The sequence below is a fragment of the Rhagoletis zephyria genome, unplaced genomic scaffold, assembly GCF_001687245.7.
Source record: "Rhagoletis zephyria isolate East Lansing unplaced genomic scaffold, Rhagoletis_zephyria_1.1 Rzeph_scaffold_01024, whole genome shotgun sequence".
NCBI lineage: Eukaryota > Metazoa > Arthropoda > Insecta > Diptera > Tephritidae > Rhagoletis > Rhagoletis zephyria.
Window position 1 is genome coordinate 116441 of NW_016158108.1, and position 25100 is coordinate 141540.

A 25100-nucleotide genomic window follows, 5' to 3' on the forward strand; every position below is an offset into this window, starting at 1 on the left:
TCAACCAGTGATCGCTTTTCACTTTTCATGATTTTACCAGAAGAAAAAGTTCGGGTAAATCTTGCAACTTCATTCTCTACTCAACTCTCAAAAATCGCTCTCGTTTACGGGATTTTGGAGGAATTTAGAGTACAGAATCATTTTTGTGTAACTTCCTGCAAGTTCGTGTAAAAACCTGCAAGTTCATGGAATTTCATAATAAATCAATAGTTAATTATATATCTTTTTTTTAATTATATATCAATTTAAAAGAGGTGGACTAATTTTTAAATGTTTTCTTTACCCAATCTGGCAATACCATGCCATTTCACAATCAGCTGATCGCGTAAATTGTCCATTCTTCACATTTGTTTTACGTAAAAAAGCCGCATATTGGAATAAATTGCATTGAATTGCATTTGCATCAGTAATAATTGCTCATATCCACTCAGTTCAGCAGCAAAAGTATGTCAATCAGCTTGCAACGTCTCGTCAATAATTGCAGTAGAAGGCCTTCATTTTGGCAACATGTAGGCCTAACGAAGCTGACACCAAAAGGGGCGTCCAATCACCTCCAGCGACGATTCACCGCCACTGATCCCACAAAGGGTAAAGGTCCAATTTCGTGGAAGAGTTTAGCCTTTATCGGTGGTGCCGGTGTAATTGGTCTAGGCTTTATGTTATATGTAAAAAAGGAAAAAGAAGAGGCTATTATGCGTGAACGAAAACGACAGTTGGGCAAAGCGGCTATTGGTGGACGCTGGGAACTCGTTGATCCCGAGGGTAAAGTACGCAAGTCGGAAGACTTTCTTGGTAAATGGCTGCTTATATATTTTGGATTCACACATTGTCCGGATATATGTCCTGATGAGTTGGAGAAAATGGCAGCTGTTGTGGATGCGATAGGTAAGGTGTTAAGCACATAATAGAGATAATACTATATAATAACTTCCATGAATTTTTAATTATCTTTGGATTGCTGTAGAAAAGTCACCACAGTCGCCCGAAATCCAACCCATTTTCATCACTGTGGATCCGGAACGTGATTCTAAAGAGATTGTTGGCAAATATGTGAAAGAGTTTTCACCAAAGTTGTTGGGTCTCACCGGCACCGTGGAACAAATACGCAATGTTTGCAAAGCATTCCGTGTTTACTTTAGTGCTGGCCCACGCGATGTCGATAATGATTATATTGTAAGAATATCAATGCGATTTATGTGATACTTCCATCATAATAATACTTTCCTGCACAGGTTGATCACACTATCATCATGTACCTTGTGAATCCGGATGGTGAGTTTGTGGATTATTATGGACAAAATCGTGATAAGGATCAGTGCATAAGTTCTATAGCAGTAAATATTGCCAAATGGAACAGTTTAAACCAGAAGTCATGGTTCGGATAAGGAGATTTGCACAAATATAAGTGAAAATTGCTTGTTATCCAGTTCCAAGGAAAATTTTGATTTTAAATGTGTGGTTGCATTTACATAAACCTGTCTGCAACTAGCTTTACGCGCAATAAATTTATTTTAAAGTATTTGTTTTTAACTATTGCCAAAACATGTGTTATTTTATTTCAAAAGTAATGGAATGCGGCAAATCACGGAAGCAATATGCAGAGGAAATTTTTGGTACGACTAGCAGCCCTATTTCCAAGCCAATGACAAAACTCAACGGTTGTCTATTTGATACGTGGTGGAATTATATTCCACCATGGTCTGATGTAATTGTTTGATTTTCGTTGCAGAAAATCCCTTATAAAAAAATAGTCTGGCATCTTGCTCTGTTATTGACATTTCAAAGTGTCAATTTTGTGTTGTCAGCACTGCTGCTGCACACGAAGCTTCTTTTTGACATTTCACAGCGCTGTCCACGGCAATAAAATAATTGATTTTTTGCGAAAACAAATAAAAACAGTGCAAAATGGTATATATTTTATAATAATATAAACTGGAATCCTTGAATGCAACCAAAAGTGTTTATATAAAGCAAATCGCTAAAAGATGAGCTAAAATAAGGTGGAATTGAATTTGCCACTACACCTAACCTAAAAAATATTTGGTTGCTCATCGATTGCCTGTGCAAGATGTTAAACAAGTGCAAGTTTCATTATATATTTTTTCGTTTTAGCGACCTTTAATGCTGCAGGGGCATGAGCGTTCTATAACGCAAATTAAGTTCAATCGGGAAGGTGACTTGTTGTTTTCATGCTCTAAAGATCAAAAGCCAAACGTGTGGTATTCACTAAACGGCGAACGTTTGGGCACTTATGATGGCCATCAGGGTGCGGTTTGGTGTTTGGACGTTGATTGGACAACATCAAAGCTCATTTCTGGCGCTGGTGATATGACCACGAAGATCTGGGATGTGGAATACGGTGCTGTGATTGCTTCGATTCCTGCCAAGTCATCTGTGCGTACCGCCAATTTCAGTTATTCCGGCAACCAAGCGGCGTATTCCACAGATAAAGCTATGGGTCAAAATTGCGAGCTATTTATTATCGATGTACGTACAGCAGACTCGAGCATTGCGGAACAAAATCCAATTTTACGTTTACCAATGCTTCCATCGAAAATCACTTCCATGTTATGGGGACCATTGGATGAAACCATTATCACAGGTAATGATAATCAGCCATGTTCTGCAATTCCCTTTGAATCCGAAGTTCGGGGTTTGTGTTCCACCTACCGAGTAATTATTTTGTTTGAAATCATATTTTAAACATATCGTAACCTTTTAGGTCACGATAATGGACAGATTTCTATATGGGACATTCGCAAGGGTGGTCGCGAAATCAATTCGGTGAATGATCACACAGCTGGTATAAATGATATGCAAATGAACAAAGATGGCACAATGTTTGTCACAGCTTCCAAGGATACATCAGCCAAGCTATTTGATTCCGAATCGTTGATGTGTCTTAAGACATACAAAACGGAAAGGCCGGTAAACTCTGCTTCAATTAGCCCTATCATGGATCATGTGGTATTGGGTGGTGGTCAAGATGCTATGGAAGTGACCACGACATCAACTAAAGCGGGCAAATTTGATTCACGTTTCTTCCACTTAATTTACGAAGAAGAATTTGCGCGTCTTAAGGGTCATTTCGGTCCCATTAACAGTTTGGCCTTCCATCCGGATGGCAAAAGTTACGCTTCAGGTGGAGAGGATGGTCTCGTACGTGTGCAAAATTTCGACAGTACATATTTTGAAAACATCTTCGAGTAGAAACTTTTGCTTATTGCATAGTTTATATATTAGTCCCCAATAATCTTTCTTTGTAACTTTATTTGTGTGAAATTAAAGGTGGTACGCAAATATGTTTGCGAATAAAATAAACTTCAAAAGATATGTGAGAACAAGAAGAAAAACTAATTACAATTTTATTTTTTTTTTAAATAAATGAATATATACATATTTTCATGATACAAAAATTTTAATATTTTGTATATATCGAATTTATGGAACAAAAGCATAATTCAATAATTAAATCGAAATACTCCATTAATACACAAGACTATAGCTTTTTTCCTCTGTCCACAATGTCTATATAATGTTTATACATATATATATATATATATATATATGTTTGGATTTCCCCTTAGAAGAACGACCGCTTTGTTTTCTTCAAAACGACAGGTTGTCCTTGCATGGCGGCATATTGGGCCGCAGTCGGTGCGTAACCTGGTGGTGGTGGCGGTATGCTTACTGCTCCGGTTGCAGTCGTTCGTATCTTAGCGCCCGCAGCTAACGATAATACATGAGGCTCTTTTACTGCTTGTGTTGTGTTGAACGTAGCCGGAGCAGTTGCAGTCACATAATGATGTTGGTAGTACTGTGGTGGTGGCGCAGCATAGTGTGCTGAATAATTGGGCGTCTGCATTTGATGTTGCTGAGCATTATAATTGTATGTTGGCATGTATGAATTAGGCATATGGTTTGGTGCCACCCGATTAGCAGCAGCTGCTACATACATGCGCTGGCTCTCTTCGTAGGAAGGAGGCGGTGGGCGCTGAAAATCAATACATCAGCAGTTTACTTATGTATGTATTTAAGCATTTGTTTTATGCTATACACTTACATGATTGAAGCCACTGGCTGCAGCGCCATTGAGGGCAACGGGCGCTGATGGCGGTCCAGCTGTGGTAACTATCTTCTTTTCTATAATATAAATATTTGTTAGAGTATTTTTTATAGTTCATTGTTTTTTCTATTACCATTGGACATTCTCAGACTATGCGGTATTTTTGAAATTTTTATCAAACTTTTCAATTTAGCAAGATATTTTTTTGGCGTTCATTTTTTGATTGAACAATTTTTAAATGACGTTTGTTTATATGCGATGACACTAGAATCAAAACAAAGCAAGCGATGCCACTAATCCACAGGGTTGCATTCAGCGTACTGATGGTATATATATTAGGGGTGTTCTCATCGAAGCTTGGTACTCGGTACTACGGTACTTGGAAATTGTTTCCCCATGAACGAAAGACACAAGATCACGCGGGAAGGAAAGAACGAAAAAAGTTATTTTCTAGCTGCCGAAATCTCGACGCCATCTTTGTTGTAAGAAGTAAACAACGAAGAGAACGGAGAAAACCGCGAAATTGTTGAACGCATGAAAAATCATTTTTATTATGCAAATTCTTCTATAAATCATGTTGTGTTAAATTATTCTTTATCTTATGTGTACACACGTTGTCACAAGCGAAAATGAAGAAAATTGCAGTAAAAAGCCACCACCAAATTGTAAACAACGAAGAAATGTAAACAAACGGCTAATGTCAAAATCGTTCAACTTTTTTCCTAACAGGCTAACCTAATATTCGCGGCTTGCGTTTTGGTACGCATGCCGTTGAATTTGTTTTTTTTGCGTCACCCGAAATTGACTTGCATGCGTTTGCATTTGATTTCATTGAGCGAAACGTCAAATCAAAATGTCACGCAGAACAAAAATTGGAAATTGAGTTAGCTTCATATGCACGCCGTTCAATTTCGGTTGATCTGATCAATGATCTCATACAAGTTGCATGTGCATGAGAAATTTTTGACAATAACTTGGCGGCGTGCGTGAATATTAGGTTAGCCTGTAAATGCGATTCTAACGGGCTAGTCTCCAACCCGCGTGATCTTGTCTTTTTGGTTCATGTTGTTTCCCATTGTTCATGATATTTCCCCATTTTGTTTCCCATGTAGCTGAGAACTTACAGATGCGTACTACCATTCTATAGGGCCTGAGTTCAATCCCTGGTCCGAGCAAAATCTAACGTTCCTCTGCAGGCAATGGCAAATCTCGCGGCTTTTCCGCTTTGGAAATGGTTCTCATTAAAAACTATTTGCTGTTCGGTGGCGGAATAAATTTTTGGGTATTTTCATTCGTGCTCTAACATTTGGAAGCACACCTCAATTTGGAGGAGAAGCACAGCCAAACACATAGCAAAAGTGTGAGAGCGCACGCCTCATATTTCTCCGACACATTTGGTGTAGAAGCAAATTAAGTACAATGAAAAAGATTTGTCGCAAAACTTATGTTAATAATTTTAATAATACAATAACTTTTATATTTTTTACGCTGCTTCAATCTCCTCTAAGAATTTCCGACATTTTTCTTTAAGCACCTTCACGGCTTCGATGAAAATCACGTCAGGCTTAAGTGCTCCTACCGATTCAACACTAAATATATAGTGATCACGTACACGTGCCATTGTTACTGCATCTTCCAATTGCGGATAGCGATATACGTTACGGCTGCATGTATCATAGCGTGCATCTTTCACATAGGCACAGTCATTTTCATCGATTCCTATAACACCGGGAGAGAAACATTTTTGCAACAGAAATGCTTCTTTGCCCTCTACTCTGCGATTCAATTTAATTTCCGGCAACAGCCTGTAGAAAGCAGTAGCTACTGGTGAAAATTTTGCGTGATCATTGCCAATACCCTTCACAGCCAATAGACGCAGGTCCAATTCGTGTCCCGGACGCAACTGATTAATCAGTATGTCATCATGTATACAACCAACATCTGTTTCGCTGAAAAGCTGTGATTGTTTGCCCTTTGGTAGCCATTTTATTTGACCGGAATAAACCTTGTGGTTCTTGTAGATGGTGTCGAAGTTTGATGAGTCCTTTACATCTTTGCGACGCGTACACTTTACCTTCAATTCAAATTCTAAAGTATCATGTTCATTTCCTTGATCACCACTCTCCTCGGTTTTGTACAAAAAGCGTCGAGGGTCTGCGCGTAGCGGAATGAGACCCAAGCGATGTGCTAGCACTTCATCTTGCATAATTGATGTGTTATTATAAATGTACACCTTTTCAATAGCCATACTAGGCACTTCGCTGAGCATAAGACGACGGAACGCGTTTGCTATGCCCGGATGGACACCAATCATATCAAACTCCATTTCGTTGCCATCGTATCTGGAGAAAGTTTATTATAATAAGTTAAAGGAATTGAAGGTAATAAGAGGTTTAATTTACTTTACAACAACTATTTGAAACTTGTTTTTAAAAGTTTCCAAGTTAAAAGGTTCATCAGCTAGTCCATAATCGTGTGGATCCTGCTTCAACTTGTGCTCGTCCATATACAACCTGGGACGTTGGGTATCTGTAGACATTTTTAAACAAGATATTTTAATTGGTGGTTTTTTTGTGGATTTAATTTCCAGATTGAGTCGAAAATTGTCGGTGTCCACGTGCGTGACTAGTTTTGTTTTGGTATTTGTTTCTTTCGTCGATAAATGATAAATGTCATCAAAATAAAAGGGATAAAAGTAAAGGTCAATGAACGTTGCCGGATCGTAATTACTTTAGTATAATCTTTTTAGTAAGTTTTTAAATAACTTTCAACGATAATTTTACACAATAGAACACAATTAGTTCTTCTTATAAAGAATTAAGAAGTAACTTTAAATTACAAAAAAAAGCCTATAAATTATTTTGCATATTATTCATGTTTTACAAAACCGGCTACCCTGAAAGAATCCTGCAATGGTTGTCAAAAAATATCCCACTGCCAGCTCCCAGCTGTCATTGGACTTTCAACAGGCTGTATTGAATTTTACCGGGACTCACGATTTGTTTATTTTAATTTACGCAGTCTTTTTTTAACACTTGGATGTAAATTTATAATAAATATGTAGAAGGCATCAATGCTCATCATTGATTAAATATTTTCAAAATGGCAAAACGTTTCCAGCCTTTTAAAGAGTTCGGCCGAAGCACGAAAAAACCGAAATTAGATGTCAGCATAAACAGAGGGCGTCCGCTAGGACCAAGCCAGTCTTGGCCAAATCACATACGCCCCAATGCTGTGCATGTGGCGAGAGTGGACAGCCCGGTGGGCTGTGGCTCAAACTATAACAATTTGTGGGACGATGATGACGACGATGTTATACTGCTAGCAACACAGGTAGCTGAATCCCAAGTGGCAATCAAAAGTGCATCGGCGGTAAATATCTCCGAAAGTGATATTACTTTCAGTGAATTCGCACCACATGTGCATGCCACCACAAGCACACAGCGAATTACAACAACGACATGTGCCGCGGTAAAAGCCACTGTAAGTGCGCCACCGACCACAGTGGATAAAAACAATCATTCGGAATTATTTCTGGATGATGATGATGACCTTGTCGAGTTGTTGGATGCGGCAACGAATGGCCAAAAGCCCGAAAATACAAGTGGAGCGCGGCAAAACCAGGAAGTAGAAAGTGTTTTTAAAAAACCGACGCAAGTAGTAAGTGTAATAAATGGTGTCAGTAAAAGAATGCCAATGGGATCGACCCAAGGTCCCGCTATAGATGGACAAAGTGCAGCAGCGCGTCGTCAAGTAGCATCGGAGCGGCAAGTAAAAATGCTGACTGAACGTTTGGACGCATTGAAAGCAGAAAATGCGAAGCTTGCGAAGGATCTCAGTGAATCGAAAAGCAAAATCGAAAGCAAGGATGGAGAGGTAACTTATGAACATATATATATTGTATGACATTCAGTTATTAAAATTTCGTTTGCAGTCCTCCCTGCTGCGAGATGAGTTGCGCCATATGAAGCAACAATTGCAAACATTGAAAATGGAGAAAATTATGAGCGCTGAAGCCGCCAAAACGGAATGCAAAACAAAAATTGCCGAACTGGCGAGACGTGTGGAGGCCAAGGAGTCGGAGTTAAAATTACGAAACGTAGAATACTCTGTTCTAAAGATGCGGCACGCCGATGAAACCCAGCGCCTGGAAATGAGCATACGCAACGCTAATGTAGTTACCGGCGATGTGCCAATGGAGGAAGGCGTAGAAAATCCACAGGATATCTGTAATGTTCGTTTTCTATGCCGCATGCGCAATTTATCATTGACAACAGCGCAGCGCGCGCTATTGAATCCGCAACTCACCGAAATGAATGCTAGCGCCTATGAACGTCCCCGAGAGCGCGGCGCCACAAAACGTCAACAGACGCCGTTTCAGCAGGAATTGGCTAATGCACAAACGCTGCTGGCGCAATTACAATTGCAGCAGCAAAAACGGTCATGGACTACCGCCGAAGCAATGGATTTCAATGAACGCGCTATTGCATCTGCTTGCAATGCATTGCCCGAATTTTGGACTTACGTGCATGGACTTGAGTTCCCCAAGCACTGTAACATACATCCCTATCATGATTATGATCTGCGTAAGGACGACCAAACGATCAGTGCGCGCAATTTACATGTAGCGCAAGCATTGCATGCAGATGAACGCGCGGTTAGTTTGCGGCGCTATGTGGCTGCTTTGAGTGTAATGTGCGCGCAGGCGCCAAATTTCGCACAACAATTGCTCAAGCAAGAACATGGCGATTACGCACTGCTGCAGGTCGCATGCCATGCCATTTCCAAGTTGGGTTATTCCAATGAGATCTGTGCGCATTTCGGAGCGCTGGAAGCATTTGCAACGCTCTTGCGCGTGCTATTGCGTCAGATGCGCGCAGATAGTGAGGATCACTTCGAGTTGCTAGTAGGCGGATTGCTGAAACAGCTTGTTTTTGTGCGTCCGAGTGCGTGGATTTTTCAGGAGATATCATATTCGGTGCTGGAGTTGACGCGATTGCCAGCAGCCTTAGCGCTGCTCTGCGTAAACAGCGATGAAAGCACATTCTGTAGCGATCGCATGCGTTCACTCTATCGCTTCTCAAATGATTCATGCATTCTGCAAGTATATGCGGGGCTATTAGAAATAGCATTTCCACTGAATGGTGTCTTAAATGAAGCGCATCTGCGGCTACTGGCTGTTATTTGTGAAAATCATGTGCGTTTTGCACACCACTGCTTCATGAAGCCGCCAGATTTCATATACAAGCTGTTGCCCTCCTACGATGTTGATGATGATGACGATGACGACGATGATGCCGAAGATGGCACCGAGAACGAACAGCGTATGGATACAACAGAAGAGCAGACCAATAAGCAGCAAGCGCGCGTGCCAACAGATAGCGTTGACAGTGCAACAATGGCAAACGACTTGGCCGCAACAGCGAATTCTAGCGCAGTTGCGCAGGAAGTGGCTGCACAGCCCACAAAACAAAGCAGCATTAAAGGGCGCGCCCGATGTGAGTGCTATACGAAGCTATGTTTGAGCGTGGTGACGCTGCTCTTCCAGCTGATGCGACAATGGCAGTGTAACGGACGAAAAATAGGTGCGTGAAATAGTAACTCTAGAACGTACTGACTATTTCATATTAAATTAATGATTTTTTTTTTTTTAATTTCATTAGAGACATTACGCATAGCAGAGATCTCGCAAATATCCGTACAGTTATTGCATACGATTTTTTGCGACAACTACTCGACGCACCTCTTCCGTTATGCCGAAGAGACAACTAAGCACTATTTGTGGTTGATCTGTGAATGCTGGTCGGAAAATGCTAAATGCTTAAAATTTAACAGCGTACAAAGTGCGTACGAAACATTCATACAAATTTTGCACAGTAAATTTTATTTGTTTTTTTTTTTATTTTTTAGTGAACTTCCTTGACAAATTGCGTGCCTTTCATATTATGCCCAAACAGCTAAATGAAGAGGGTAATGTTGCTAATGTAATTAACGATCTAAAGGAATGGCATTCGTTAACCAATGATAACTCAACGTGTGGTGTTACTGCGGATCCAAATGCTATGGTCAATCTGCCATTCGCTGCTGAAAAATTGGACATAATGCGTTGTGCTGTTGATGAGTCGAAATTCTTTGAAGGCCTCAATGGCTATGCATTTAATTTTGAGTGATCAGTCGCAGCTACATCTTAAGATTTTGTATGTTGAATTAAGATAAGTGTTAGTTGTTAATGGCTTTTTTGCGCTATGCAACAAAGAAAACGGGTTACACACTAAATTTTATTAGTGCGTGGCGTTTTGACTATGGTTTTCCTTATTTGTTCATAATTTGCCATATATTATTATTTCATCGTGACTATTGTAGTTACTAATTTTTAATGTAATTCAATTTGAAATGTTAAATAAAAGAAACAAAAAATTTTTGATTTAAAAAACCACGACGTGGACTACGTGTGAGCAAGAATAAACGATTTTCAACTCTAGTTCGCACGAAGCTAGGGTAATAACGTAACCGGTACGACGCAGATTATATCTGGCCAGGGATTGTTTTTAGACATATGGCCACTACATATGGACATATGAAAGCATATTTTAATATACTGATAATAATTGCTTTCTGAATTGTACGCTGGTTCAGGTTCATTTCAAGGCATAAACACATTTGATTTCGTTAAGTGTAAATGGTTTTCATGAACAAGTAATGTTGAAGCCTTTTTCATTTAACTTTTTATAGTACACACTTAAAGGAAATATATGTATGTATGTATGTATGTATGTAAATAACGAAATTTCCTAAATTACTTTTACCAACTAATCACCCTATTTATTTGCAAAGAATATAGAAAATTACTTATTTTACAAACATTTATTTTTAAGTGATTTATAAATTGCATAAGAATATGAAACTGCATATTCAAAAGTACTTTCTTGCACCTTTACATTTTACAAACTCCTTAATTTAGCGTTCGTATAAAAGTATAAACCATTCAATGAGTATTGCTACATAAAATGCTATTGTTTATTAATAATATGTATGTAAATATTATGGTACTTTAAAGTGATGTGTATAAATTGCTTTTAATGGATTTCAAATATGCATACAAATAAAAGCGTTGTGATAAAACATGTGCAGTCAAACTCAAAAGAATGTAATATTTTGAAAAAAATTTTTTTTGAAAAAAAATGTTGGTTTTGTGCAAAGGTGTAGATGAACAGCAGCTATTTAGAGGACAATCAAGAATATAATAGTGAAAAGAATGCGTCATTTCTAATGTAATTATTAATATTAAAAAATTTACAATAACTAAAGCATTTTGAAATGTTACATATTTGTTGATATCGCTATCGATATATACAGATATACATAAACATGATTATGGATAACTGATTATAGCCATCGCTATGAATTTATCTTATTTTTCATCGATATCGTTATCGATTTTATTATAAATTTATCGAACTATAGTCGAAATATTAATCGATAACCATTAATATCGATATTTTTAGGATATCTTTATCGGTATTATGAATGATACAGGTATTTATCGCTATCAGTATTACGATTGACATATATATAATTATTTATCGATATCAATATTATGATACACGTACAAATTTATCGATATCCAACATTAGAATCGATTTGCGTATTTATATCGATATATGTACATACATATGTGTGTGAATATTCATCAATATCCACCTAATGGTCGAAATACATATTTATCGATATCAATATTTTGATCGATTTGGGTATTTAACGTTTCAATGTCAGTACATCCTACGCTCGAAAAGCCAAAAATGCTTGAGGTACAAAAAACCGATCGCCCTCCAAATAAGCGCGTGCCACAAAGTCTTTAAATACATACTTACACATATAATTCACTTTTGGGTTTTGATTTGAAAAAAGGTAAACTTAATACTAACAATCTAATACTTAATTAGAGCTAAGTGCGAATACAAAACGNCTAACTAATACTAACAATCTAATACTTAATTAGAGCTAAGTGCGAATACAAAACGATACGGAACTATATAGCAAAATCGCATTTACTTAAAATAGTCCGAAACGCTGAACATTTTTGTTGAATGAGTATTACAAATACAATCAAGTCCACATAAAATTCCATAGGTACAGACATAGGGAAAGAGAGGCAGAAAACCATTATTAGGTGATTCGAAATCAAAATTCGTAAGTGCCGATAAATTATAAGCATATAGTATGTATGTATGTGCGTCCAATATAATTTTCGCCTTATCCAACTAAAAGGGGGGACATTACCATTTTAAAGGTGTGCTTTTGTTGTTGTAAGCATTGGCTCTACAAATGAAGATAGAGAAAAAAAGAGAAATGCATATGTATACATATATATATATATGGTAAATGTGAAAACAAAATAATAATCTACATATATAGGATACTAAAATCTTTCTACACATATAAAAAAGGTACTCAAGTGCTCACTAAAAAAAAAAACGATGAATAACAATAGACAAAATTATGAAAGTGCTTTTAAAAAACTACTTCTCTTACTTAACAACACCCTGCGCCTGCGCTACCGTCAATGTAATAAATGGCGTTAAGCGTTCGACGAAACGCTCATGATTACGCTCCAACTCGCGCTGATAATCCTTTTGATCGCTCGATATTAAATTACGATTCTTCTTCAAAGCATCGGCACAACGCTTGGAGAATTCACGGAAACAGAGTCGTAATTTATTTTGATGTTTTGTTGGCACCGTCACGCCATCGGAGAGATTGGCCAGAAAAACCGTAGCCATTTCCATGGGCCCCTGATTGACTGTGGTGCCAATACAACCTTGCAGCACCATTTGTAATATTTTCGGATCGGCAGGCTCTTGATTGGTGGCAGCCGCCAGCTCTGCCGTTTTCTTTTGTATATCTTCAATGGCCACTTCGATGGGGTCGAGTATGATTTGCTGACGCGCAATTACCTGTATGCGTGTTTTCACATACGGAAAATGATTGGCTGTGGTGAGTATGGTCTTCCGCTTGCACTGCTCGTGCAGATCACCGTGTGCCTTACCGGATTTGGTAAATGGTGTGGCAAATATGAATCGTTCTATTGAGGGAGAATAAAGAATTGCAAAATTATTATTTTTTTTTTTTGTTGAGAACAACTAAGTTTATGTGTACGCACTTATATTGAAATTGCGTTCGAAGTGTGTCTCGCGGTGTCGTATCTCGTAGGTTTCGAAATAGGGCTCCACGTAGGTTATTTGTATATAGGCCTTCTCGGGGTCCAGTGAATTAACATCCACTGAGTTCGAATCCTTTATTATATGCACTGAATCGGGACCAAATCGGTCGGCATAAAAGTTCTGAAATGGGACGTTAACGTCTTAATTCAATTTTAGAAGTATGCTACCAGTTCAGTAATTTATCGTTATTGTTATATTGTTGCTGTAACAGCATACAAATCCTTCAAAGAGTTTGTGGGAAGTTCCGATTACGTAGTCCTATACTTATCGATATGAAATGTATGAAAAAATTATATATATATATTTTTGCAATGAACTAAAACTATTAATATATCGATGTGTGTATTTATCGATAACATATTAGTTATATTTATCGAATTTACTGTGTGCTCAGCAACATTGTTATTGTTATATATGTATGTATATCGATAGCATCTTAGATATACTTATCGATAGCATTTTAGATATATTTGTCACGTTTACTAATAAGCTCAGCAACATTGTTATAAATCTCCAACGTACCACACTTATGTATGTACATACTTCTTCTAACAACGCCCCACCCCTCCCACTTACCTGTAGTCGACTAAAAATCTCCGGCAACTTAGTTAGCGTCGGCTCCTTGTAAATGAATTCCTGCTGATCCAAATCACCGAACTTTGCACCATAGAAACCCACCCGGAAATAGGTACCAAATACCCGCTTACCCTGTAGCTGTGCAATGCGGTTGAAGGCCTCTTGCAGCTTACCATGTATTTTGCCCAATTTCTGAAAATCTCGATTCGCCTCACAAATGGGTGTCAGTATTTTATACACTTCGTTCATGGCTTCGTACATGCCAGCGATTTGGAAGGAATTCGATGCCTCCTCCAGCAATACTTTCAAACCACTTTCAGTAAAGTGATTACCCAAGCAAATGCCATCTTCGCCGGGACTTAGAACATCATCCGATACGGCGGATTCCATGAGCGCATTTGGCGTAACCCGTTGAAAACTAACAGCACCTACTGGCAAATGCTGTTGTGACTCCAACATGCTTAGATATTCGGCAACTAGCGCAGCTGAATGTACATAGCACATGGCTGCTTCGGTGTGGTTGGCGCGTTCACGATGCTTCTTGGCCATATTTTCCAGCCAGGTAAGCCGTAAATCAGGATTATTTTGATATCCCTTGGCTATGCGATGCATAAGGTCGAGCAACATTTCGGGATCTTCTTGGTATTCCTTCATCTTAACGGTGTCGGAGAGGATCATATGCAAATTGAAAAGCAAATCTTGCACCTGCTCCGGGAATGAAGTTTCCTGTAGATCTTGATCTGATTCTGCATAGACGAGTACGGTTTTAAGTGCTCGTCGCAGAGATTGTTCGCTGAATGCAGAGCTTGTGCCGACTAGCGAACTGAGAGACATGGTTACTTGCATTTTGACGCGCGCAAAATTCTGGAAATGGGAATATAAAAAATGGAAAAGTTTGATGAAAATCATTCAAACTGCTTCTAATTCACTTACATTGCCAATCTCGAAGTTCTGTCGCATGAGCAGATACAGCGAAGCTGAAGCTTGTGAACGTATGGCCGGCAGCAATGAGCCGCAGTGCTTCAACAAAAGCAAGCACAGATCCGCACAAATGTCCGTCTCTTCGTCGAACAGCAAATTGGGGAATTTGAAAATTAATGCGCGCTGCGATGCAAACTGATTTTGAAGCGATAATGTACTTTGATTGCGTGAGAGTGCATGCAGCAACACTTTCAAAACTGTACCCAACAGGTTGTGATGCATTTCCGAATTGGTGGAAACCTGTACAATAATTTCCAAAGCATCTAAAATAATCAACGAAATTTCAGTGGCTAAAGAGCCTTCAATAAAATGATTTAACTCCAATTCCGGATCTGCTTTGTTGGTATTATCGTATAATTGCGAACGGTATGGCATTTGATCTTTACGCCAACGAAATTTTTCTGTCGAATTGCGATCTTTGCGTCTGTTTATCAGATCATAGCGCGCCGAGTTGGTACCACGTATACACTCTTCGAGCTTCTCTTTCAAATCGGTTGGCTTACGGAAACTTTGCGTATTGCGCTTAAGTGAGGGCAACCGCTTTTGGCCCTTATACTCGAAACAGGGTATACAAGTGTTCAAGAGCTGTAACATTTGATGCACGCGATGTGGACTGAGACCGAGTAGCCAGCGATATAAGACGCTACGTTCAAGATTTTTCAACACCCAAACGCAACAGGCGAGCAAATGACGTGTATTCTCACTGCTTAATTGTGATTTATTTTTGATTTGATCATTGAGATAGTTGTATGCGCGATGGGCAGAGTTGGCGTAGGCGAAGTCGGCACTCATCGTTGAAGTGGAGAGGCTCTGGTGCGGGCCCTGATAGTCTTCAAGCAGACCAATGCTTTGCAGGCGATCATGTGTGTCTGTGAGATATTGGTGTAGCTGCGGTATGACGTCCATGACAACACCTAGCAAAGGGAGGTAGAGCGAAGCAACGCGTGCGCGCGCCTCAACCTCGCTATACCGTGGATCTAGATCGTGTGAGGTCATTAGATTGCGGATACAACGAATGGCTTTGCCGTGCAGCTGAGGATTGCTAGAAGCACAAAAAATGAATTTTCGTATGCATTTATATTTATTTAAGTTTTTGAATCGATACATACGGCACTTCGAGCACTGTCGCCAAGTCGCTAAGCACCAAGCCGACCAGAAAGTGTTGCTGGCGAAAATCAGCGCTCAAATCTGCATGCAATGCGCGTTCCATGGAGCTCTGCAAGAAAATTGTAAATAAACTATCTGTCACTATTCGCATCAACATCCACAACTTACATAAGAAGTTTGACTATTGCTCGACGTTGTGCTCGGTGTTGGACTGCAGGGAGCTGAAACCGTGGTATAGGGCGTGCCGAATGGCAAATTTAATGCCACAAAATGTTCATGGCTGCATACAATACGCAAAAAATCTATTTTGTAATTCATCAAATCGGGTATGGATGCATTCTTCGAAATTAGCACTTTATAATAGGTTTTAATGAGACCAAAAACAAAACCGCGATCCATAATGCTGAAGAGATCAAATATGAAGAAACCCAAGCTGGCATTCAGCGATTGCGCCAATTTCGGCTCTTCACTGTGATAACCCACAACTTTGGTAGTTACCAAATGCACCAGTGTCGAAACATCGTCGGTAAATTGATGTGGAAAACGCTGCTTGCGTGGTGCAGCTAATGCGCAGCTATAATCCAAATGTTCAATCATCGATTTGATAATCAATTCAAATAGAAACCATGAATTGGACATAGCGAGCTCAGTTGCCTTGCCGCTGGCTACAACCCAGTGCAGTGCTAATTCTTCGTGAAGTAAACGGATTTGACCGTCGCGGCTACCGAATGTAGGCGACAATTCCAAGATGTGTTCTAAAAGCCAGAAGAAAGAAAAATTTGTTTATATCTAAAAACTAAAAAAAAAAAGTATTTGCATGAGTCTAACACTGACCCTTGCGATCTAGGCTGCGACCAATTGAAACATTTTCATATAGACTGTAGGTGTCAGATGTACTGGCTGTCATCTCTTCGGCATTGCTGCGACTGTAGGTGATGCGCCGCTTGCTACCAAAAGGATGCGGTATGCGACATTGAAACTGCACGTATGTGGAAAGCAGCGCTTGGCGACCATATTGATCCACTACTAAATCATCGTTCAGTATCTAAAGAATAGGGTATGTAATAAAAGTTTACCACACTAAACCACAGAAGGTAAATCTAGCTAACCGAGAGATTCGCAGACACCATACAAAGCATTTCAAAGACGGTGGAACCGAGTGACAGTGGTTGACCGCCAATTTTATAGGTCGTCACCAAGAGCTCTATCAATTTATCCAACACCAAATGTAAATTCTTCACTAAAGGTTCACGCTCAGCGCTTGCAATCTCTAACAAGGCCTTCTTCATTTCATTCTCCATGTTGCCTTCACCGATGCGCGGCGGTATTTTACGTGAGTCCAGATAATCGCAAGTGAGAAAGAAACTGAAATTGCAAACTTATTAACCTTTTCCGCAACAATTTAATTTCATTACCCGTCCAAATGCGGGTCCAAAGTATGTACTGCTGTTACAGCGTCCACAGTTATCGTGAAAACGGGGCGATGATTATCCAACCACTTGGTGCCGGGCAAATGCACGTTGGGGGGTATGAACGAGTAGTTCTCGGGTGGCGTTTCTACCATTACTGGTAGCTGAAATTCGCCTACTTTCAATTTACCATCTTGCAGCAGCGGTAGCCATGTATAACCAACTGGCGTTTCCACTGATGGTTGCATCTCTTGTGGCTTCTTCTGACACGAAACATGATAGAGCGTGAAGAAGAGATGATGATTTTGTTTTATATAAGCCGGTAAAGCGATTTTGATTTCATCATAAAATGTTGGACATTTATTATGGTAATTAACTGCTGTGAAGGCCTCGCTTGCGTACTCCGGACAAGAAGACTTGCCAAATATAGCATTAACTGCATCTACTTGTGTTTCACCAGCCATGAGTTGTACGCGAACGGCGATGTTACGTGCAGAACCAGCGCGTGATGAGAAATTCAATTCTTTAGGTGAGACGAAAAGTAAGTTTCGATAGGTGTAATGTGGATTATAAATGGCGGCCGAGGGAAATTCTAATATTTCCTTAATCGGTCGCGTTTTGTCCTCCGGATAGGGATCAATTTTGGCTAGCTCGGGTGTTAAGGCGTTTTTCACCTCCTCGGGGCAGGGTAAAATTTCGAGCTTTATCGATCCAGGTATGCATTTGTATTTTTTCATAGCATTGCTGGGACGCTTCAACTCAGCTAAAAATTTATAAAGATCCTCATCTTTCATTTTATCGGATTCCTGTTAAGGAGTAAAAAAAAAGAGGAGGCAGATAAGAATGCGATATCACACAAAAATAAAATTGACGTAACACCTTGCCGCTCATAAATCCCACTTACTTGTTTAAAGAAACTCGATACAGTTATTGTTATTGGCCTGAAAGTCTCGATAACATTAGCGAAGTCATCTAAAGACCAAGATCTTCGTTTCTCCTTTCTCTCGAGCGAGCCACGCCGTGTCAAAGTGCCGCTCATATCATTCGCTTTGCGTCGCAGTTGATCGAAACTGCTTGTGGATGCCTTGCGATCTAAAATACATTAGTCAAATTTAATTTGTTTCCTAAAATTTCGTGGTCCTGCAAACTCACCCAAGCTATTAGAGCTAACCGCTGAGGTCAAGTTACCACCACCGGACGCATCTTTCTCTGCATTCCCACCAGCACCATCTTTATTTTCCACATTTTCGCCATTGAATATGCTGTTCAAATAAATGCCTGTCCATGCGAATGGCATACGATATTTGCCCAAACGTTCACAAAAGTCTGCAGCATTCGATTTGGCCTTGTCGCGATATTTGTCCTTGTCGTCCTTCAAATATGGTTCCACAGAATCCTTAATATCGCCTTGTAAAACTTTTTCTAACCGTATGACTAGAAAAATGTCACTGCTCGGATAGGTTATCTCGAAAATACCAGCACGACTTTGTGTGCTTGCATCTGCGCAACGCACATGTGTGCTCAGCATACGCTTCAAATTATCCGAATTCATATCAAAGTAAAAATTTTCCGATATTTTTTTGCGCTCCTTTGCATCATAAATCGCCATAGTGGCGAATATTGGCTCCACCTCTAACTCAAGACGCAACTGTAGACATTTGACGAGTATGCGGTGGCCCAAATGCTCCATGGGTATTTCAGCCGGTAAACGCCGTTCGATAACATCCTCTGGATCGGCTTCTGGGTAAAGTGAGAATAGCGCTTCCTGGCGATCTTCTTGTCGACGTGACTCATTCGTTTGATCAATTTGTTCTGGCGGCACATCATCAAGCAGATTGGGTATTAGTGGATCATTTACCGAACGTCTCAAATCAAAGCTAGCCCAAGAACCACGCGGTGTCAACGTATCAGTGCACGAGCTCACCGAGGAGAGGCTGGCGATCGATTGCCGTGAACTCGGTGTGCAGCTGTCACTTTTGTCGGTTAGATTCTCATCAAAAGATGCAAATTCTTTGTCAATTTCGAACTCTTGCTGATAGGCAGATGGGCTGATGGTGCCACGGTCGATGCGCTCACGTGCACAACAAGAGCTCGAGTAGTGACGCTGTGCATATTCGACTACCTTCCAAGGTCGTGTATAGCAGTTGACACATTCCTGGACATACAATGGCAACTCGGCGCTGCAAAGGTGAAACATTTTTTGTTTAAAATAATGGTACTACTACATCAAATATTATAAATGTCAACTCACATGTTTTCTTTTGGTACAATATGCTCAATGGTACGTATTTTGCGCGGAATAATCTTAACCGCTACATCTGCAGGTGGAAAATCAAGAATATGTTTCAAGGGATCTCGATTCAATATATTCATGTGTTGAGTGAGAAACTCCTCATAATCCAAGGGTTCCACCGGCTCGGTGAGCGATAGCTTTAAAAGGAGTAATACATACATATATACTTATACAAACATGTGAGTAATTTTACTACTTTTTTAATTGTTTTATGCGAAATCATATACTACATAACAGGAACACTTTTATGCATTCACTATACATATATAAAATATATACATATATTAGATTATTTCACTGCATTATAACTTATTTGCGTGGGAGTCAGTGACCTGCATTCTAAAGAGTTGCATGCATGAGGCCCCACCCAAGTTCAGAATTGCTTGCCTCACCAACCCCTCCCATCCCTGCCAACTGCTACAACAAACTCACCGTGGACGAACACATTGAGCCGGAATCCACAGCCTTTATTTGCAAATGATAAACTCCGACATTTTTTCGCAACTCGGATGAGTTATGTCTGTGAAAAAAACAAAGAAAACAATTAAATAAAAGTGAAAATCTCTAGTCGCGGTGAAAGTCAAAAGAAAATTCCACTTTGCGGCGAACAACGCCCATTGGGTGAGGTCTGTTTCAATTCACTCCCTGGAAAGAGCACTCACTTCAATTTTTGTGCAAATGTGCGCTGCGTACCGGACATTCTGTAAGCGTCTTATGTTTTTAATAAGAAATAATAGAATTCTTCAAAATTTTTGCACTATAATTGCATTTTTCCGCACTTTGCCAATCGGTCGATTTTTGTGTGTACAAGTGAAAAGTAAAAATGGCCGCATGTCAAAATTGACATTTGTTATGTTTTGGTTGTTTTCTCTTTGTCAAAAGTGACAATCAGCTGTGAGCATTCCTAAACAGCTGCTGTATTGCTGTTGCATCTGTTGCATTTGTTTACACTCGTGTTTGGTGGTGTTTGTGTTTGTTTACATTTTTAAGGGCGAATTCGCGAATACGTATATGAGTTTGTTTACAATTTTTTATGACTGTGTTCGTGAGTCAGAATTGAGCTTTTCAGGTGATTTAGAAATAAACAGGAGCTTTGGACCGTTATATTTCATAAAATTCTCCTTCAGAAGTCTGCGATAGATAGGGGGGGGAGGGGGGGGTTTGGTGTAACTTTCCGACCATCTTAATTCAAATTGGGGGTAGGCTTTAGATTGGTAACCACGGAGTACAGCATTAAGGGAAACATGGGAGGTAGAGGGGTTCCTGTATGAAGTTTCAAAGCGCGCAACCTTATAGTTTTTCAGGAATTTTTTGATTAAAGTTTGTAATTTTAACAAACTTGTATGGCACTTAATATAAAAACATAAAAATATAATTCCTAAACTTTGTGCAAAACTCGCGAAAATTCAGCAAATTTTCATGAAAAATTTCAACTTTTTAATCAGATTTTTTAGAATTTTTTCTCGCAGATTTTTAGCCCAATTTTTTTATAATAAAGTGCAAGTTTTAAGTAGCTAGGAATTACCGTCGATTTTTGGCAATTTTTTTCACGCTGTCTCTTCTATACAATTTTTTTTTTTTCGAAAATACTTTATATGGAAAAAATGCAAAACACCTTCAACAAAAAAAATTCTCAAAAATCAACGCGATTTTTGACTAACTTCAAACTGGCACTTTTTTTTACTAGAATTTAATGGGCTACAAAACTGCATACTAAAAAGAAAATTTGCTGAATTTTCGCGACTTTTGCACAAAGTTTACAAATTATTTTTTACGTTTTTTTTTGTTGATTAAACCATATTTACAAAATTGGCGGAAAAATATATATTGTGAAAAATTTGCTGTGCCAATACATCGGCAGTGTATATTTATGTTGTTGTAATTTTCATAGAATAAAACTTTTTGGGGATAACCAATAAAAATTAAAAATAATTACTATTTGATTTCCATTTTTCCGATAAAAAATAATGATCATTTTATGATATTTCATCTTTCGCTCAAATATAATAATTATTATTGAGTTTTTTTCACATAAGAAGAATGATTATCCTTTTAAAAGGTAGCTTCACCATAATTTTCAAATAAATATTTCAGTTGCTTGCATCTGTATGGCCTTTAAGGTTTTATTAATAATCCGTATTTTTAAGTGGAAAAATAAGTCTCAATAAAAATTATTATCTCTGAGCGAGAAAATAAAAGTCATAAAATATTCATTATTTCTGATCGAAAAAATTAAAATCAAAGAATAATAATTTCTGTTGAGCGAAAATATAAAATTTACCATGATAAAAAAAATATAAGGTACCTAGTTTCACTTAAATCTTTTTTGACTTTTACAGGCATTTTTGAAGTTTTCATAAATTGTACATTTTAGAAGCAGCGTTGCCACATTGGTATTAACAAAATATAATTTATGGTATTTTGGGATGGGAGCTTCTATTGTGTTTAATGGTTCTTAGTCTTTTCATACGATCCTAAATAGTTAACTTTTGGAGTTCTAAAATGTGTTATAATTATGATTACCTCAGGAAACCTCAAACTAAGAAAGCATATCAGAAACGTAAAAATTTGCAGATTTTTTTAAATATCTGCAATTTTTCTATTCATGTAGGTACTATGTATGTATGTTCATTGGACTGCATCACCAAAAAAAGTCTCGGTTTTTCCGCTGGGATCATAAAATATATTATAGTTAAAGACTTCCACCAAAATATTTCGGAAAAATATTAAAATTTACGTGAGATGGACCGATTTCAAAATACCTCCAAAAATGTAGTTTTTTTTTATGAATAAACATAGTTTCTTAAAGGATTTTTTGAAAAATCCCCTCGGACGACAAAACTGTTTAAGTTTAAAAAATCTGCATAAAAATATTTTAAAAATTATCAACGGAATGATAATAATAATATTTTTAAAATGACACTCGTTCATACTTTGAATTTAATTATGCAAACAAATAAAACGGGTGAGAAAATATCTTTGCAGTGATAAGTCTAAATCGGCGAACTTTTGACCGAGTTATTTAAGATTTTTCTAAATCAATTTTTGAAAAAAATCTCAATATTAGGATTTTGTTGATTTTTTTTAAATTTAAATTTTTAAGCTTAAACTGTTTTGCCATCTGAGGTGATTTTTTCAAAAAATATTTAAAAAAACCAATTTTTATTCATAAAAAACTCAAGGAGGTATTTTCAAATCANAATAAAACGGGTGAGAAAATATCTTTGCAGTGATAAGTCTAAATCGGCGAACTTTTGACCGAGTTATTTAAGATTTTTCTAAATCAATTTTTGAAAAAAATCTCAATATTAGGATTTTGTTGATTTTTTTTAAATTTAAATTTTTAAGCTTAAACTGTTTTGCCATCTGAGGTGATTTTTTCAAAAAATATTTAAAAAAACCAATTTTTATTCATAAAAAACTCAAGGAGGTATTTTCAAATCAGTCCAGCTCCAGTAAGTCTTAATATTTTTCCGAAATGTTTTCGTGCAGGCCTCAAAATATAATAGATTCCAATGGGAAAACACTACCGATTTTTTTTTTTTTGTATGGGGAGTGATGCAGTCTAATGTACATATAAATATACTTACATACGATTCAGTTTCTCCAAAAATTCTGAAATTGAGGAAATACATATATTGCTTTGAACAACAAAATCGTCGGGAAGATTTTATTCCTTCACGTTAGAAGCTTCCAACCACTTATTTCTAATAAACGAGAAAAATTTTAAAAATTTGACTCTGGAATTCTTGCACAAATTTAAAAGATTCCTACAGCTTTCAAACGCGCAATTAATTTTTTATTTTATTAAAATTACAGATTTTTCGTTTTAAAATCAGTTGTTTGAAATTTTTTCAAAGGCAATCATTTTTTTTTGTGCTGGTAGCTTGATTTTGATAGAGATGGCAAAATGCGAGCAAAAGTCAAGTGGCTAACATGGCGGCAAAAATCTACATTCTTTTTTGTATAATGATAATTACTATTTATTATAAAATAATGCTGATTAAAATATTTTTTTTTTTAAATGACTGCGATCCCTGCTTAAAATAAAATAAATTTTTTCCATAATTCCGATGACAAAACCCTACCGATTTTTAGTTTGTATGGAGAGTGATGCACCCTAATGTACATGTGTACATATCCATAATTTGAATTCACTAAACTCCCGGATTCTCATTAAATCTTGCATAACCTAATAATTGCAATTCACACAAATTTTAATACTTAATTCTTTTCAACTTTGTTGCTAAAAGGGCTGTTTGTGATTAGCTATAAAAATTACAACGAACTCATAATTAGCAAATCTCGCCAATGAATGTAACAAAAGGCAATGTTATGAATAAAGATGATTACTTAAAGTGGTTTCAATACTTGAATTATTAAAATACTACATCCCAGCGGACCAAATGCTGGGAAATGTCCGCGATTCTGGGCAGCGGGAGCGGGAGCGAGACAACTGCCAGGTTATTCAACCTTCTATTATTGAATCATCGACTATTTCATAAACTGGTGTATATAGATAGCTATAATAGATGATGTACTCTGCCCTGAGAACTCAAAACCTCGCGGAGCCCTGATGAAAACCTACATTTTCAGGGTCCCTGGCAGGGAGTGTATGTGCGTAGCCTAAACTCCATTTGATGTGTTTGTTTACTTCTGGCGATTGCGTCGCCAATTTCCCGAGGGATTTAGCGTTTGCACGGTTTGAAGGACAAGTAATTTTCAAGTACTTGAAACAAAGCAATTGATTTTTTTTTTCTGGTCAGTCTAATATAGGGTGATTCAATAAGACCGCAGACTTTCGCAATAGGATCATTGTTTCATTCGCTGCTTGACGAGTGTGGCGCCGCTGTTTGACAAGTGAAACCACATATTGGCCAAGTCCATGTCGTCTAATTTTCACAAACAATTGCTGTCAAAGATATGCATCACTCTTATATCACCCTACATATATATGTACATGCATTATATGGCAGGTTCTTAGCTTATTCTATTCAATTTGGAGTAAGCCACCCTTTGTTTAGCTGTCATTAAATTGCACGCTGCAGTGATTGGAATAAGTGGATGTTTTGTGCGAAGTTTTAAAAACTTCAGACTGCCATCGAGCAAACTAATTTGATGTGGAGACAGCCTACGCATTGTTGCGTCCTCGTAATGTGTAGGGAATTCTTGTTGTTATTATTAATAGAATTATACATCAAAGTCAGCTTAAATATGATTTAAATATGAGCCATGTGTTTACGAATCTTTATATTCATGCTGTAATAAATCTATTTATAGTAAACATTTAATATCTCATAAAAAATTTTACGTTCACTTTCGATCATTTTCTCAAAACTACTTATGTATACGTGACTGTGTTCATTGATGCATTCCTATGTGTAGTTAGTTGGTAGGTGCATTCCAGAAAAAATTGAGATAAAAAATGTATACTTAAATGAATCTGT

General features: G+C 38.0%; 6 protein-coding genes across 9 annotated transcripts; 3 read left to right on the plus strand and 3 right to left on the minus strand.

Moving 5' to 3' along the window:
* The first annotated feature begins 323 nt into the window (after window positions 1–323).
* Window positions 324–1536, plus strand: Scox (Synthesis of cytochrome c oxidase). The gene is made up of 3 exons (XM_017615501.1): window positions 324–885; window positions 965–1173; window positions 1233–1536. Exons 1-3 carry the CDS (start codon window positions 447–449, stop codon window positions 1383–1385), a joined length of 801 nt encoding a protein of 266 aa, XP_017470990.1. The 5' UTR covers window positions 324–446; the 3' UTR covers window positions 1386–1536.
* A 245-nt stretch (window positions 1537–1781) lies between these two features.
* Window positions 1782–3357, plus strand: eIF3i (eukaryotic translation initiation factor 3 subunit i). Its single transcript, XM_017615497.1, has 3 exons — window positions 1782–1908; window positions 2113–2602; window positions 2723–3357. The coding sequence occupies exons 1-3, from the start codon at window positions 1906–1908 to the stop codon at window positions 3208–3210; spliced, it is 981 nt and encodes a 326-aa protein (XP_017470986.1). The 5' UTR covers window positions 1782–1905; the 3' UTR covers window positions 3211–3357.
* Window positions 3358–3456: 99 nt separating this feature from the next.
* LOC108362491 (uncharacterized) lies at window positions 3457–4363 on the minus strand. Its single transcript, XM_017615499.1, has 3 exons — window positions 4200–4363; window positions 4064–4143; window positions 3457–3994 (listed from the first exon to the last, which is right to left on the minus strand). The coding sequence occupies exons 1-3, from the start codon at window positions 4207–4209 to the stop codon at window positions 3584–3586; spliced, it is 501 nt and encodes a 166-aa protein (XP_017470988.1). The 5' UTR covers window positions 4210–4363; the 3' UTR covers window positions 3457–3583.
* An 820-nt stretch (window positions 4364–5183) lies between these two features.
* On the minus strand, window positions 5184–23310 carry Polr1C (RNA polymerase I and III subunit C). 2 transcript variants are annotated; one of them, XM_017615496.1, is made up of 4 exons: window positions 23306–23310; window positions 14093–14102; window positions 6469–6673; window positions 5184–6408 (listed from the first exon to the last, which is right to left on the minus strand). In XM_017615496.1, the coding sequence occupies exons 3-4, from the start codon at window positions 6603–6605 to the stop codon at window positions 5550–5552; spliced, it is 996 nt and encodes a 331-aa protein (XP_017470985.1). In that variant the 5' UTR covers window positions 6606–6673; window positions 14093–14102; window positions 23306–23310; the 3' UTR covers window positions 5184–5549. The 2 variants fall into 2 exon arrangements, with proteins under 2 accessions (XP_017470985.1, XP_017470984.1); XM_017615495.1 differs by lacking the exons at window positions 14093–14102; window positions 23306–23310 and having other exon boundaries at window positions 6469–6824.
* On the plus strand, window positions 7020–11922 carry mus304 (mutagen-sensitive 304). Its single transcript, XM_017615494.1, has 4 exons — window positions 7020–7942; window positions 8001–9651; window positions 9730–9909; window positions 9977–11922. The coding sequence occupies exons 1-4, from the start codon at window positions 7169–7171 to the stop codon at window positions 10234–10236; spliced, it is 2865 nt and encodes a 954-aa protein (XP_017470983.1). The 5' UTR covers window positions 7020–7168; the 3' UTR covers window positions 10237–11922.
* On the minus strand, window positions 11244–20493 carry Zir (dedicator of cytokinesis). Of its 3 annotated transcripts, none has more exons than XM_017615492.1 (17): window positions 20316–20493; window positions 20086–20173; window positions 19612–19790; window positions 18513–19540; window positions 18265–18452; window positions 17367–18166; window positions 17061–17316; window positions 16786–16996; window positions 16120–16706; window positions 15954–16060; window positions 14797–15886; window positions 13864–14727; window positions 13227–13407; window positions 12599–13148; window positions 12347–12385; window positions 12054–12136; window positions 11244–11994 (listed from the first exon to the last, which is right to left on the minus strand). In XM_017615492.1, exons 1-16 carry the CDS (start codon window positions 20351–20353, stop codon window positions 12115–12117), a joined length of 6228 nt encoding a protein of 2075 aa, XP_017470981.1. In that variant the 5' UTR covers window positions 20354–20493; the 3' UTR covers window positions 11244–11994; window positions 12054–12114. The 3 variants fall into 3 exon arrangements, with proteins under 3 accessions (XP_017470981.1, XP_017470980.1, XP_017470982.1); XM_017615491.1 differs by having other exon boundaries at window positions 12048–12136; XM_017615493.1 differs by lacking the exon at window positions 11244–11994 and having other exon boundaries at window positions 12054–12385.
* Window positions 23311–25100: the final 1790 nt, after the last annotated feature.

Coding starts and splice junctions, on each gene's coding strand:
- Scox (XM_017615501.1), top strand. CDS start 447: ATGTCAATCAGCTTGCAACGTCTCGTCAATAATTGCAGTAGAAGGCCT. Junction 886..964: donor AGCTGTTGTGGATGCGATAG/GTAAGGTGTTAA, acceptor GGATTGCTGTAG/AAAAGTCACCACAGTCGCCC. Junction 1,174..1,232: donor ATGTCGATAATGATTATATT/GTAAGAATATCA, acceptor TTTCCTGCACAG/GTTGATCACACTATCATCAT.
- Zir (XM_017615492.1), bottom strand. CDS start 20,353: ATGTCCGGTACGCAGCGCACATTTGCACAAAAATTGAA. Junction 16,061..16,119: donor GCAATAGTCAAACTTCTTAT/GTAAGTTGTGGA, acceptor ATTTTCTTGCAG/AGCTCCATGGAACGCGCATT. Junction 13,408..13,863: donor AGATTTTTAGTCGACTACAG/GTAAGTGGGAGG, acceptor GTCCCATTTCAG/AACTTTTATGCCGACCGATT.
- LOC108362491 (XM_017615499.1), bottom strand. Junction 3,995..4,063: donor CAGCCAGTGGCTTCAATCAT/GTAAGTGTATAG, acceptor ATTGATTTTCAG/CGCCCACCGCCTCCTTCCTA.
- mus304 (XM_017615494.1), top strand. CDS start 7,169: ATGGCAAAACGTTTCCAGCCTTTTAAAGAGTTCGGCCGAAGCACGAAA. Junction 7,943..8,000: donor TCGAAAGCAAGGATGGAGAG/GTAACTTATGAA, acceptor TTTCGTTTGCAG/TCCTCCCTGCTGCGAGATGA. Junction 9,910..9,976: donor AAAATTTAACAGCGTACAAA/GTGCGTACGAAA, acceptor TTTATTTTTTAG/TGAACTTCCTTGACAAATTG.
- eIF3i (XM_017615497.1), top strand. Junction 2,603..2,722: donor GGATGAAACCATTATCACAG/GTAATGATAATC, acceptor GTAACCTTTTAG/GTCACGATAATGGACAGATT.
- Polr1C (XM_017615496.1), bottom strand. CDS start 6,605: ATGTCTACAGATACCCAACGTCCCAGGTTGTATATGGACGAGCACAAG. Junction 6,409..6,468: donor TTTCAAATAGTTGTTGTAAA/GTAAATTAAACC, acceptor AACTTTCTCCAG/ATACGATGGCAACGAAATGG.